Source organism: Megalopta genalis, unplaced genomic scaffold (genome assembly GCF_051020955.1).
Source record: "Megalopta genalis isolate 19385.01 unplaced genomic scaffold, iyMegGena1_principal scaffold0066, whole genome shotgun sequence".
In the NCBI taxonomy this organism is placed as follows: domain Eukaryota; kingdom Metazoa; phylum Arthropoda; class Insecta; order Hymenoptera; family Halictidae; genus Megalopta; species Megalopta genalis.
In genome coordinates, this window is record NW_027476135.1 from 872,208 (window position 1) to 887,909 (window position 15,702).

General features: G+C 32.8%; 1 protein-coding gene across 1 annotated transcript; it reads left to right on the forward strand.

Moving 5' to 3' along the window:
- The first annotated feature begins 524 nt into the window (after positions 1–524).
- LOC143261748 (uncharacterized) lies at positions 525–15,619 on the forward strand. The gene is made up of 3 exons (XM_076527975.1): positions 525–620; positions 1,728–2,420; positions 15,556–15,619. Exons 1-3 carry the CDS (start codon positions 613–615, stop codon positions 15,617–15,619), a joined length of 765 nt encoding a protein of 254 aa, XP_076384090.1. The 5' UTR covers positions 525–612.
- The last annotated feature ends 83 nt before the right edge of the window (positions 15,620–15,702 follow it).

Genomic DNA, 15,702 nt, shown 5'->3' on the forward strand with positions numbered 1-15,702 from the left:
TACCTGCAGGAAAATTCTTCATACCATCGAATGCCCCCTTTCATGCTAAACAACTTTTGTAGGAACATGTTTTCGATAACTTCACCCTGTAAATATATCCAATAACAAAGGTACTGTAAATAACCAGGCCCTAATTAGTCCCCGTAGGTTCTGCTTTCCCTTGCAAATCATAATTTTCATCAAGGCTCGGTGCGAGCCTGTTTACGATGGTTCCTTCAATTGACTCATTTCCACTAGCTCGGCCTAATCCGCCGCTGTTCTTTTTCTTTTAATTTAACCGAACGAACCGATCCTTGTAAAATCCGTATGACACGACCGGTCATCGCAGGTACACGTGCTTACCTGATAGCCGGCCGCGGTGGCTAATGATTTTCCACGGGAGACGTTTTCATACCTGGCGCATTTTTTTTCGGGTAGTATCCTTTTGTCATTGTTCGTCTTTGCTGATTAGGACGTTCTGTCCTTTAGCAAGGACAGTATAAATACCCTGCCGATGTCAACGGAAACACTCATTCTGTGATCAGTGCAGCAGTGATCAGTGCGAAGACCTCGGCGAATTTTCTCAGTTAATTTTCCCAGTGAAGTATAGTGAGAATTTCTTAGTGAACTAAAATGGAATGGTACGTACATTTTTGCTATATTCTTCCGCGAACATTCTTCAGTCACTTGTTTTGACTAATGTTTTCCGTGTGTCGGGTATAAGAAAGACAATTTATTTTTACGAATTTAAATATTTATAAATAAAATATATTTTTCATCGAGATATGAGTCAACCTCTATTTTGGCCGGATACGGAGAATTCTCCCTAATTGACGCTCGGATAGTGCACGAAGATGGACAAGTCGGGAAGAGGAGATACGATTATTCAAATTTGTAAATTGAAATCTTGAAAATTAGAAAATTTAAATACTAGATAATTTAAAAAATGTACATTTATATATATAGAAATCGGAGAACTTAAAAATCGTGAATTTGTAAATCAAAGAATTTAGAAATTAAAATGATAAGATTTAGAAAATTTGGGAAGCAGATGATTTAAAAATTTGTAAATTTAAGAGTCGGAAATCTTAAAAAGCGTAAATGCAGAAATCAAACAATTCAGAAATCGAAACGGTAAGAACTAGAACATTTAGAAACCAGTTGATAACAATTAAAATTTCAGAAAACTGAAAAATCGTGAATTTATAAATCAAAGAATTTAGAAATTGAAATCTTAAAAATTTGATCATATAGAAATCAGCTGACTTCGAAATTGTAAATTTATAAATCAGAGAATTTAAAAACCGTCAATTTGATTTGAATTGGAATTGGAATCTTAAAAATCAGAAACTACAGAAACCAGATAATTTCGAAATTATGAATTTAGAAGTATGCGCATTGAAACATCGTGCCATTCGAAACGGATGGATCGAGAAATTGCAAGTTTTTCGGAACGGAAAAATGTGTTTAATCCTGGCGTATAGATATTTCCAATCTATTCGCTTATAAAAACGAGTCGTCTACAAAGTTGTCGATTCACCGATAACTATAAAAACGAGCCGCGAGGCTCGAGTAATCGTGTCTCCTCTTCCCAGATTGTCCATTTCTGTGCGTAATCCGAGCGTCAGTTAGGAAGACATTACTGTATCTCCAAACGTTTCTGGAAACTTGATTCGATTAAAGCTTCCGTCGTTTAATATACCGTTTAATATTACATGCATACTAATTAATTGTTTCTTTTCGTTCAGTTCCAGAACTAATACTGAATCCTGCATTGAGTGGGGCTCCATAGAAGGTGGAGAAATCGAGTTCGAGTCTCTGACGGAGGATACTTTGGAGGGAGCATTACAAGTAATAAGGAAAAGCTTTTTCCCCAACGAGAGCATCTGCAAAGCCGTAAATCTGATATCGGCGCCTTGTAGCGTCAGAGCGCTCGAGGAGCTCTGTGTGGAAATTGCTAAAGACGGTGTCAGCATTGTTGCAGTCGACGTCAAGACTGGGGAAGTTGTTGGTGTTGTTCTCAATAAAATTAAGATATTGAGAGATCATCCGATGCCGAGAGATCCTGTAACTAACCCGCGACGTCCGTGTGGGCGCCCACCGTTTCGTCGACATCGCCCGGTCCTCTGGCGACCTTGCCAAAAGAGTTGGCTTGAAAGATTCAAGGATAATTGCGTACATCACCGGGCCAGGGGCTACGTAGATTTTCTGATTGCTATACACAGCAAGATAAATTTATTCAAATATTATAATATTGATTGTATTATGGAGTTGATGTTCCTGGCTACGCTGCCGGAGATGCAGCAGCGAAAAATTGGCGAGGGCTTAGTGTCCGTGTCCGTGGAGGTTGCCAATGCGCTGAATAATGGACAGCAAGTGAAAGTACCGATATCTGACACTGGAATTAATAGCGTGATCCATAATTTTCTGAGCATACCGAAGTTAGTGACTGCAATCATGACTTCCAATTACGCGCAGATCATCGCGAGGAGGTGCCGCTTAAAGGTCTTGGAAAGGATTAATTACAGGGGCTTTCGTTATAGTGACGTATCGTTCCGCAAGAGAATAGGGAAGGAGCATCGTGACTTCACTGTTGTAGCCAAGAAAATAAAGAACTAATCGACGGTTCAGAAGATATCGCAATGTCAAGAAAATTATATTTTATTTAGTATTTGCTTGTATTTAACAGGATTTCTATAATTTCGACCGAAATTGTCAATTATTATCTTCGAAATTATCATCTTTGAAATTATTAATTCTGAAATTATCATTTTCGAAATTGTTATCTTCAAAATTGTTATCTTCGACATTGATATCTTCGAAATCATTATCTTCGAAATTACTATCTTCGAAATTATTACCTTCGAAATTATCCCAGAAATTATTCTAGAAATTATTATTTTTGAAATTGTTATCCTAGAAATTACTATCTTTGTAATTGTTATTCTAGAAAGTGTTGTCTCCGAAATTGTTGTCTTTGGAAATATAATTCTCGAAATTATTATCTTTGAAATTATTATCCTTGAAATTATTGTCATTAAAATTATCATCGAAATGATTGAAATAACACCAATTGGCCAAAATATATTCGCTATGCAATCTCGTCGATGTAACACTTATCAATGAAAAGTGTAGAAACAAAACAATGAAATTTATACTTTTCTGCCAGGTTTCTCGTCGTTTCAGCCACTTCATGAAGGAACGGAGATCAGGCACTCGCGATCGGGCACTAATACTAAATAATCCAAACGGCGCGAAAGCGAAGATTTCACCCTTTGAAATGTATCTAAGAACACCATTCTACAGTTTTTTTTGTTAACAAAGTTACGGTATTTTGAATTTCAGAATTTCATTCGGAAGAGAATCCAAGGTGCTATACGATGGCAAACAAAAATCATAGATCAATACTTTCGGGCTCATTCGAAAGGGGAGACTTCGTTCGTTAAAATAATTGTGATTGCGTTTGCCAAACAATTTTTTGAACCACTCAGATCTATGCGAATATGAGAAATCGACAGGACGGAACCATTTTTATTTACAGTGCAGGGTATTAACGAAATAAAATTTATAAAACAGGAGAATTAAGATGCTACGAAACTGGGAAATTGGACTTCTAAAATGAGTAGAAAAACACCACCCTACGATATTTTTTAACGAAGTTATGGTATTCTGAATTTCGAAAAATGTTCGCCTAGAATTCCACGACCTCAGAAATCACATTAATCTTGTATACTTTTTTTCAAAACTGCTATAAATTTGCAACAAAGTATCGCAGATCAACGTTCTTGGATTCGTTGGAAAGGGAATACTTCGTTCCACAGAATCACGGTGATTTCATACGCCGGAGAAACGTTTCGAACTTATCAGAAGCACGCGAATTTGAAAAATGACCAACAAAGTTTCATTTTCGCTTATCGCTCGAGTTCCATCGAACCATTTTTCGTTTCGTGCGATTTATGGTATAGTGCCGGCCGTGCGTAGAGCCAAAAATATTCGCGCTGAGTCGGAAATGTGATTATCATGTTCGCGCGACCTTTACGAAGGCGGCTGGCCACCCCCGGCCGCCGAAATTCAATTGGTCCAGCAAGTTTCGGTTGATCCAGCGAATCAGAATTTGGTGAAATATCGTTGGCGCACTTGTAACAATGACACGGAGTCACTACAGCTTCAGATGATCGCGATTAGGGCAAATTTCGCAGGAGTTAAACGATTACGCTGATTCTGGCTCGTGAGCACGCGTCGCGACGGATAATTTACGATTTTTCGATGATTTTTATGTCGAAATTATGAATGTCGGACAATTTTATTTCATAATTTTAATTGCTCCTGAACAAAAAATTTTCATCCCCTTTTTATTTTCTGCACGGTGAAACTGCCCCTTTAACAACGACATCCTGATGTTACCCCTTTTTCTTGTATATTTTGCAAATTTATCAGGTATTAAAATAATGCGTATAATAAAATTTGAACTTTTTATCCCCTTTACCTATTTTCTTTTAGAGCGGAACAGCCCCTTTTTAATTGCAATATGTAGATGTTACCCTATTTTTGTATATGTTATCAAAATTCTCATGACATTAAAAAGCTGTTTATAACATAAATTAAATTTTTCATGCCTTCCTTACTTTCTTCAGGGTGAAACTACCGCCTTAATAACGATGTCTAGATATTACCTATCTCCATGTTTATTTCTAAAATTTTACCGTATATTAATAAAATATTTGCAGTGAAAATTAAATGTTTCATCCTTTTTTATTTTTCGTAGTACGAAACTACCCCCTGAATGAATGTGGTATCTTGTAGATGTTTCCCTCTCTGCATAATTATTTCTACAATTTTATTGGATATTAAGAAATTACTTCCAGCGAAAATTAGATTTCGCACCCCTTTTTATTTTCTTTGAGATAGAACTTCCATATTTTTAAAATTGCACCAGATATTAAAAAAATTTAAGATAAAAATTTAAAGATATTAAAAAATTGAATTTCTTTCCTTCGTTTATATTTTTAAGGGTAAAACTATCCCCTCCTTGCTCGAATGATATATATTCGATATGTACTAAATATTCAAAAATATGTTACAATAAAAATTGAATATGTTGTCATTTAAAACAATGCAGTCATATAATGTAACAAATATAAATTTTCTGTCTCGTGTAGAATTTATTAACGACAGAGTATGCTAATCAACATGACAATGAAAGAAATCGTATTTCAAGGGGTTAATTACGTCGGAGAATCTGTAAAATTTTTTCTCCGAGGAATTTATAAATAGCCCGAGGCTATACGAATATTAAAAACTTTATAATGAAGGGATCGGAATAGTTGAATTTTGTGGAAGGGTAATTATTCCTCAGACGAAGTTTGGTTGTTGACAGGAACAGCGATTCTTCGAACGAAATTTAAAATAAAAATTGAAATATCATAAGAATTTTATATTGTTCAACATTGTTGATAATCATATTTTATCAATTTATAATGGTAAATAATATAAATTATAACAATAGTAAGTTCTAGCCAGACCACATAGCTTATGTTAATTTTATAGCAATTACAATTTGAACGACACCAGTTAATGTTAGATTAATACGAATTTTAATTTCAGCAATGCTAATGCGAAAATTTACAGCAATTTGAATTTCGATGATATTAAATGATATGTTATTAAGGAATTTCAATAAAAGCAAAATGTCGAAGAATTTTCAGAGTTGTTGTATACTGTTGATAATCAAATTTCATCTATTTATATTGTCAATTGATTGTACAAAAAATTAAAATATACACGCGAATATTTACGCTAATTTCACGCACTATATTCTCGACATATGTAAATAACAATCTCAATCGCCTCTCACTTCTCAATCATCAGCCGATCATTGAATACATTGATTTTCACTTCTCTCGCATCATTCGATTCCGCAGTTATATCAATTATACAATTTTAATAAAAATAATCCCGAAAATATTATATAACTAATTAAAAATTGTTTCAATTATTGTTTTCATTCGTGATACACTAAATACGTAGCTTTCTCGTTATTAAATAAATGAATTTCCTTGTATATCAATTATGGAATTTATATACATCCATATTTCGGTTTCGTGAAATACTAAATAGAATTGATTCTCATATTATACAATAATTGAATTTTCGAACGTGATAATTATGGCATGGAACTCTTCGGAATTATAGCTGTGTTTGATTATTGAAGCACATTAGCGAGCCGAGAGATGACCAAGCAATATTAATTATGATTTCGAAAGTTTTCTTTTCGAAAGAAAATTACTGCTATATTTTTAGACACAATTTTTTTAACTTTATATTTATGTATATATGTACAAGAAAACTTTAATTCTGAAGATTTCTACTTAATTACCAATGAAATAATTATCAATTATGAATGATTTGAAAATTAAATAAACATTGAGACAATCTTTAACAAAAATGTACGTGTACATATCCATTTATTACTAATGATTTTATTCTCCACGATCTTCATGAAACTTCTTTGAAAATAGGTTTTAATAATTATTTCATATAAGTTCGTAACTAAAATAAATATTATAATTAAAATAAATATATTTATTTATGGAAAATGTTTTCTGTTCTTGATTTTCACGTAACTTCAACCAATGTAATATTTAATTATCATTACACATAAATTCAATTTAAATGAATGTTGAAATAATCGTAAGAATAATACGCGGTTGTATTTGTTTATAGAAGGTGATTTTCTCTCGTTAATTTTCATCGAACTGCAGAGGAAATAATAATAATAATAATAATTATTATGAACAAATTTCATTAAAATGGTTCCCAATTATTAAAAGGAGAATACGTTCGATAATGAATTTCTCCTGACGAATTGCACAGAGATTATTACAACAACAAATGTATATTTTATATAGACATGTAAAATCAGTGGCCTAATCGAAGCTTATCAAACATTCACGAAACCAGTACGAAATAATCCTTGCGCTGATAGCTGGCTCATTATCAATCCATCAAATCCATAATCCCCTATGCAACAAATACGACGTGAACTCGAAAGTCGATCATTCTCTTTCTCGTCGATCAATACCGTTGAGAGTTTCGCAAAATTTTCCGCGAAAATCTCGCATCAAACATAATTCCGCTATTCGAGTTTAGTTAAATGTGAATTCGAGCCGAATGATTTCGCACGATCCATCAAATGATAAATGTCGTCGACTGTAGAAATACTATACATTAAAAAATCACAGCAGAAGCTCAATGATTGTAAGAATCGTTGTAATACATGGCAGAATTCCGATACATGCAAAATACAATTAAGAAGAAAATGATAGAAATATTAGAAACTTGACGAAATACAATAATCAAATATAAAGATAGTAAAATGTAGAAACTATATAAATTCAGTAATCAAATGTAGATATATTCAAATATGGATACTATTTATTATATATTACTATATATATTATATTTATTATATTATTATATTATAATATAGATTATTAATATACAACAAATATAAAATTTACTGAATTTTTGAATTCATGTAGCTTCTACATTTTAGTATTTTTATATTTGGCTATATGTATAAACAATATAAATAGAGCATACGTAATAAATAAAGAAATATTAAAAATATAAAAACTGCACGAATGTAATAATCAAATATAGAAATACTAAAGCCATAGAAACCACTAAAATGCAACTGGCGAATATAGAAACACTAAAATATAGAAACTACGTAAATGGAATAGTCAAATACACAAGAACTAAAAATTTAAAAATTATGAAAGATGCAAAATAGGGGAAAACTATAAAAAAAGACCGGTGTAAGTTGTGATTACGAAAAATATAGAGTCTACAGAAAATGCAATAGTCAAATATACAAGTACTAGAAATTTAAAAATTGTAAGATATGTAAACTGGGGGAAAACTATAAAAAATACCCGCTGTAAATCGTGGTAGTACTAATATAAATGACAAATAAAATTAATAACTAATTACCAATGATCAAATATAGAAATACCAAAAATTTTAGAAAGTGTAGAAGATATAAAATAGGCGGGGAATATAACAAACAATATTATAAATGATAAAATTATCGTTATCATCATTTTACACTTTTAAACATTACACGAAGCAAAATTGTGTAACTTAACAAAAAAAAAATTATTGTGTGTGTATTATACTATTTTCTATATTTAATATACATATAATTGGGTTGATGGTTTTAATCAATCATCTTCTCCTAATAGCATGTAATTACAGTCGCATTACAATATTCATCATACTCCAATCACAATCACAAATGGCGAGTTCTAATTACATTACAGCCAATATCGTATAATATTATATGTACATAGTCACCTTGTCACCGTCCACTCACCACAAACCACATCCAGTCTCTCACGAAATCAATATTAGCTTATAAGAAATTTATATTTCGACAACAGGAAACAATAATACCTCTCATCATATTAGTTTATGTCAATTTAACAGCAATTTGAATTTTAACGACACTAATTAATGTTAGGATAATATGAATTTTAAGTTCGAGAATATAATATTTTAATATATATACTAACATATATAATAATAATTTAATAATATTTTTTGTACAGAACTTCAACTCTCATGCTATTAAATAATATTTTTTGTTCAGGTATTAAAGCTCCAATAATATTGAACGGAATTATAATAACATCGATACGAATTTTATATTAAATTTATGGGATATATGATGCTCAATGTTATATTTTCATATGATATTGTTTAAAATTGTCTCATATTGTTCTTTTTAACAATGTTTGTTATATGACGTACAATGATTATTTATTGATATCACATTTATGAGGAATTTAGATATCAATAATTACTATCGCATAAATAACGATAACTAGATTGTTGCATCATTAAAATATTTGAATAATACAACGAGGAACTCAAATTTCCATGATTTTAAATAATGTTTAATTTATTAGGAATTCCAGGATCAATAACATTATACACAATGTAATCGTACTAAACCATTCTTATTAGGTTAATGCATAATTTAATACGGTAATAATGTATTAAATGCTGCAGCAATAAAAAAATATAAAAAATGTAAATTTGATAATATTATTAATTATATATATTTTATATATAAATATATATATATATATATATATATATATAATTAATAAAATATTATTAAATTAACATTTTTTATATTTTATAATATATAATTATAATTATGTATATATATATATATATATATATATATATATATTTTATAATATATAATTATAATTATGTATATATATATATATATATATATATATATATATATATAATTATACTATATAATATACAATATAATAATTTAGTATAATATACAGTATAATATATATATATGGTATATAAATATATATATATATATTATACTGTATATTATACTAAATTATTATATCGTGTATTATATAGTATAATTAAATACATTTATACTGTATATCATACTAAAAACTGTACATTATATATAATATAATGTAATACATTAAATACTATTTCTAGTATTTTACATAATTGCCAAAAGCTGAGTAATTAAATTATGTTACGTTCGCTATCAGCATAGTTATATTTATTGTATTTATTGCATTAAATACATTGTATCATCTTACGCGACATGATGAAAATGCCGCCAAAGTGAAGGCATCAATTCTCTAAATATCATGCTATGTGCTATAATTTTAAATAATTATATTCAGAACATTAATATGACGTTCTTTATGCTGCGGGCGAACGTGTTAAGCAATGATCCAAACGCCACGGGTTGAAATGACCTCGACGGTCCATAAACCAAAAATAATATTCTTCCTAATTGATCGCATTTTTTAATTCGAATCTTAACCGTTAGAAGCGATACGCAATTTCAATGCGTTCCTTTTAACGCTGCCAAAAACCTGTTCCCAGTCACGTCCCACCAAAATTGATATTCCCCGCCGTCGCCACAAATTTCCAATAAACTCGCCGCACCAACAGCGCCGCCGAAACCGAAGAAGGAAAACTCGATCGACACTCGCGTGTTTCCCGGTAACGAATCGTCGCTTTCGCCACTCCAACCACGAGTGCAAACACTACGTGGCTGCATCACCGACACCTTTAGGTGCTGGATCGGGGTGGGGTGGGGGGTCGTCGTTGGTGTTCGCTAAAGGTTGCCTCTGTGTTGTAAATAAACGGCGCGACCCGATCGTACTGAAGATAGAAGCCAATCATCCAGCAGGATTTCTGGTTTCCTTTAGTTCCGTCCCCCTCCACCGCTTTCTTCCGTACCTTATGGAGCATAGCAGTACTATCCCCCCCCCCAAAAAAAAAATTTGCCGGAAAGCGATATTCGGAGTACGTATAGACTAACGGTCGTAAGACGTTGCCCGCGACCATCGAAACCGTCTTCCGACGGTTAATCCGATACATGGAGTTGCGAAATTTCAGCGACACGGTTGTTTTTATGTTTCTGGTCTCCTGACTTCTGCGAACGGCGGATTACGATCGCCGGATATCCATCTCGGTGGACGTAGAATAAAGCAGACCCGATTTTCTGAAGCTTCGCAGATTATGGTATTCGGAAATAAAAGAATTTCGTAGCTTGCTTTCAAGAGCCTTTTAGAGTGTAACGTACGGAGAATCTTCCCACGAATTTTTTATATTCCCTCCTGAAGGCATACGCCAGGCTGGCGCCAGCCAGCCGGGGATTCATTTGTATATCGCGAGTCGAGTACCTCCGAGAGAGTACGACGACGAACATTTCTGGAGTCGGACCACATAGGATCATCCCCACTACCATTTTTCCACAGAAAAACTGACTATATAAAGGGCCCAAACGCGACCGGGAATTGGGCTAGTTTCGAGTCATTCGTCGACGCGGAAACATTAGTAACATCGAGTTTCAATTCTTCTTCCGCGAAAACTTACTTACAGTTGTAAAACCCAACGCGTAATAATTTAGTTTTTACCAGTTTTCTTTGGTTTCAAGTTTAATCATTTCCACCTCCTGTTTCAAACCAGTAGTTGGTATAACCCACCAAGATATATCTTAACCGCTCGAGGTATATCTTTATTTCTTTTCTAACCCTAATATCAATTTCTCCAAACACCTTATCCTAATTTTAAAGGTAGCTACCCGTGTCGAAATAAACATCGGCTGGTCTACGCACCTCATCCAAAAATTCCAATTACATGCAACCTCCGGCCACCCAAACTGCCTGGCCCTCGGCTCGTAACAAGAGCATGATAAGACGAGTAGTATTGTGGTCATTTAATCCTGAGATAGTAGCGTCTGAAAGCAGAGGAACTTAAATATTTTTGATAAATTATTTTCGTTTAATTTTAAATAGAATCGTACGTGTTTTGATGAAGGGCGAAGAAACGAATCCAACAAGTATAATGATTGAATACTTTCGATTGTTTAACCTCGATATGTTTGCGTTTGAAAGTTGATTACTTAATGTTTCGGACACGATATTGTTACAAGAATTATATCTCTTTTTTAATGTTTATGATAATATTGTTACGGCGACTTGTCCAAATCAAGTGGCTGTAATGTGAAACAGCCCTGTTGTGAACACCTCCTTAAAGAATAATAGAAGAGAGGGGTTGCCACGGAGGTGTGTTATCAACGGACAATCGAAGAGTCGGGATCGGACCGTCGAGCGGTCCAAAGATCTCAAACATAATTGAATTGAGTTGTATTATAGTTTATGTACTTTATTGTAAATAAAATGCCGCGACGCGAAAGAAATGCAGTAATTCGCAACAATATTATTGAATCAATTGTTTTCTCATATAATAAAGCACTCCTTAAAGTAAGTAGAAACATAAATTTTGTTTATTTATTGCACATGTCCTTTTGTATAATAAGCGATAAACAAGATAGTGACGAAATTTAACGTCACAAAAATAATCGGACAGTCCGTAGGTATAGGTGAACTAGTTTTTATCGATGGTATTATGGATAAAATGAAATATTTGGACATTTTTTAAAGAAAATTTAATTACAAGTGTTATAAATATGGGTGTACGTACAGTTTTAAGTTTTATTAGGACAGTGATCCTAAACACAAGGTCAGAATTGTACAGGAATATTTGTTAAACAATTGTCCAAAAGTACTGCATCCTTCTCCTCAATCGCCTGATTTAAATCCAATTAAAAATTTATGGGATCAACTGGACCACAAAATTCGTACAATACTTACAAAGACAACAACAAAGATAAAACAACGTTTGTTAGACGAATGGAAACGAATTTCGTCGGATTATTTAAATAAAGTCATCTGTAACATGCCCAAGCGATTACATGAAGTAATAAAACAAAAGGGTCAACCGACAAAATATTAATATTATGATAACGTGATTAAAAAGATTTTCATTTTATATAAAATTAATGTAATTCATTCACTGTCCGAATATTTTTGTGACGTTAAATTTCCTCACAATCTTGTTCATCGCTTATTATACAAAAGAACATGTGCAATAAATAAACAAAATTTATGTTTCTACTTACTTTGTATGAGAAAACAATTGATTCAATAATACTATCATAAACAATAAAAAGGAGCAATTGTTCTTGTATCAATATCGTGTCCGAATATTAATGCGAGTCACTGTATATATTCATTATACTCGTTGCATTTGTCTTTCGATGCTCTACAAGAATATCGGTAACAATATACAGAGTGTTGTATAAAAGTGTGCTGGAAACAGGAGTAGTCCTCAGGAGTAGTATCTTTTTTTCAGATACAAATATCAAGCGGATTACGAAAAAAAAACGAAAAAATGGACGTCGGATCTGTTGTACATACGAAAACCACACAATGGAGCGATAGAAAAAGACATATCCCTAGTTAACAATACATATGTAACAATAATTTAAACAATATTTATAATTGATTATGTTTTTCTTATTACATTGTCTATAATCATATTGTTCATAACTGATAATATTCTTTATTACTACTTTAGACAATATATTTGTACTACGTGACCTATAATATTATTTAAAAAAAATTGGTTAAGTAAACATTTTTATCACAATTAAATACAAAAATTACTTAACACGAAGATCGTCGTATGAAATTTTATATTCCAATCATATAATTGTAGTAAAAAATCGTAGGCAAATATTGTAGCTAAAATAGAAAAATATTGACATCCACAAAAAATAAGTACTTGGTCAATGAAAATATATAAAGTAAAATGTACAACTAAAATGTTTAGAATAAAATGTTCAAACAAACTGTTCGATAAACATGCTTAAAATAAAATGTTCAACTAAAATGTGTAAAATAAAGTATTCACAACCAATATGTTTAAAATGAAGTGTTCAAAATAAAATGTTCAACTAAAATTAACATCTACGAAAAATAAGTTCGAAACAATGCTTGTGTACGTCGATAGCGTCTGGTGTCGCATTTCGTATCGACAGCGCATTCAAATTCAGGAAACCTCGAAAACATGAAAACACCGATTTTCATAAAAGTCGCACGAAGTTGTGGATTGTGGCCAACTCTTTGAGCGAAAAGTGCGACGTGTGGCGTCGGGTGTCATCTGTCGAAGGAACGTGCAAACGTCGGAATACAAAAATTCTCCCCTCCACACTCTCGCCGATCCCATCGCACACTCTAACCGCCATTTCTGGCGCGGCTCCTATCGGGTCCCTTATTTCGTCGACGAAAAAATGGGGAGGTGGGTGAACTGGAAGAATGCAGTCTCAAGCCTCCGCGACCTAACCCAGTGAAATGAATTGGAGGATCGTGCCCCGACCGTGAAAATCGACGCCAGAAAAATATTTTCCTGGCCTTCGTGCTCCGGGCAACGAACGATGCCGATCTTTTGCGTAAGCCGCTTCCAGATATCTCGCAGAGTCGCTGAGATCGCTCGGTCCCCGAAAAATTCCGTTGGAAAAGTCGTTCGCCCATCGATAGCAAAGATTTCTCGCAGACGGAAGTGGTCACGATTTTTTTTCTTGCGGATTTTAGGGTCGAAGGTTTAGGTTAGGTGGACGGGTTTTTATGGAGCTTGGTGGATGGCGTATGAAATGGAGGGTTCGGGGTGTAGTGAAAAAAAAAGATTGCAAATTGAATTGATATTTTATATTGCTAGTAATAATAAAATTTTTTATTTCATTAAAAAATCATTCAAATAATTCGACAAATTATTTATTTATTATTGCAAATGATAAAAAAAATATTTATTATGCAAATAAAATGTTATTTTTCATTTGGGTTTTAGAGAGGGACGAAAAGATTTAGAATACTATTTGCGCTGATATACATATGTATACTTAGTGAATAAATTTAGGATAATGTAAATTAAAGGGTTGGAACTTGAGTTCCAATATATCAATTACTAAAGAATTGAATTTGTATTACAAAGTTTCAATTATTTAAATCTCAAAATTTTAATTTTTTTAATTTTAATTTAAATATTAAGTTACACTTCTGCTTATGTCTACATGCTCCTATGTATTCAATAAATAGATTTTGGCTAGATTTTCTTTCTAATGTAAATTAAGGGTTGTTGACCAAGGTGATAATTACTGAAGGGGTGAATTCGGAGTGCATAGTTAATATTTAAAATAATTTCGAAATATTGATGAGTATTGATTTATTTTTGTCAATAGATTTAAGCTAGAACTCCATTTCCTTATAAATTTAAAGGTCCAGGGTTAATGACTGACGTGTATTAGTTACTGCTGAAGTAAATTTGGGGTGTAAGGTGAGTATTTTAAATTACTGTGAAATATTCACGAATGCTGATTTCAGTCAATAAAGGTCCGGCTTCCCTTTTCGATGTGAATGGAATGGTCGAGGGTTAATGACCGATTGATCGTGGGCAAAGTGAACATTTACAATCATTCCGGAATATTTCTGCATGCCGACGTATTTTTATAAAATCGACTTAGACCAGGTTTGCTAATACATTTCTATTAAATACGTTAAATAAATTTAAGTTAGCTTTCCTTTATTTTCTGAATCAGGGCGCCGAGGCTTGATGATAAAGATATCAACTATTGAAAGGGTGATTTTGAGGTGCAAAATTGACAGTTAAGATTATTCTAAGACACTCCCTGCGCTCTGATAATATTTTCTTGTCTACACGTATTCTGTAAGCAAGGGTTCGAGGTTCCCCTCTTGTACACAAGTTACCCAAAGGGGTGAGTTTGGGGTGCAAAGTTGGCAGTTTGTATTATTTTGGAAAGTTTGTTGATACTAATATTATTTATGTCATGTAAATTTCGGCTGGGTTCTCCTCTTTTTAATGTAAATCAGCTGGTTGCGGGGCGGTGTTGTACATCTAATTTACAGTAGGGACGAATTTTGGGGTGGAAAATTCACATAATTTTCGGAAGCTCGCAGATACTTACATATCTTTATTATGTAAGTTCATGTTGTACTTCCCTTTTAATATAAATCGGGGGATTGAGGGTTGAAGCTTCAAATGTTGATTGCCGAAAGGGTGAATTAGGGGTAGAAAGACTACGGTCTAAACTATTCCAAGATATTTCTTCGTTCTTAGAAAAATTAATTGACTAAATGTGTCGTAAATTAGCTTCCCAATATGCGTGCAAGGGTTGAGTGCGGTATGTTTAAGGCATCAGTTACTAGAAGGGTGAATTTAGGGTGCGAGGGTTTACGTAGTTTCCGAGGAGGTCGTAGACTCTATTTTTATGCGGGTACGTTTATGTGGTAGCCAGTA

Coding starts and splice junctions, on each gene's coding strand:
- LOC143261748 (XM_076527975.1), top strand. Junction 2,421..15,555: donor AATTTTCTGAGCATACCGAA/GTTAGTGACTGC, acceptor GTCGTAAATTAG/CTTCCCAATATGCGTGCAAG.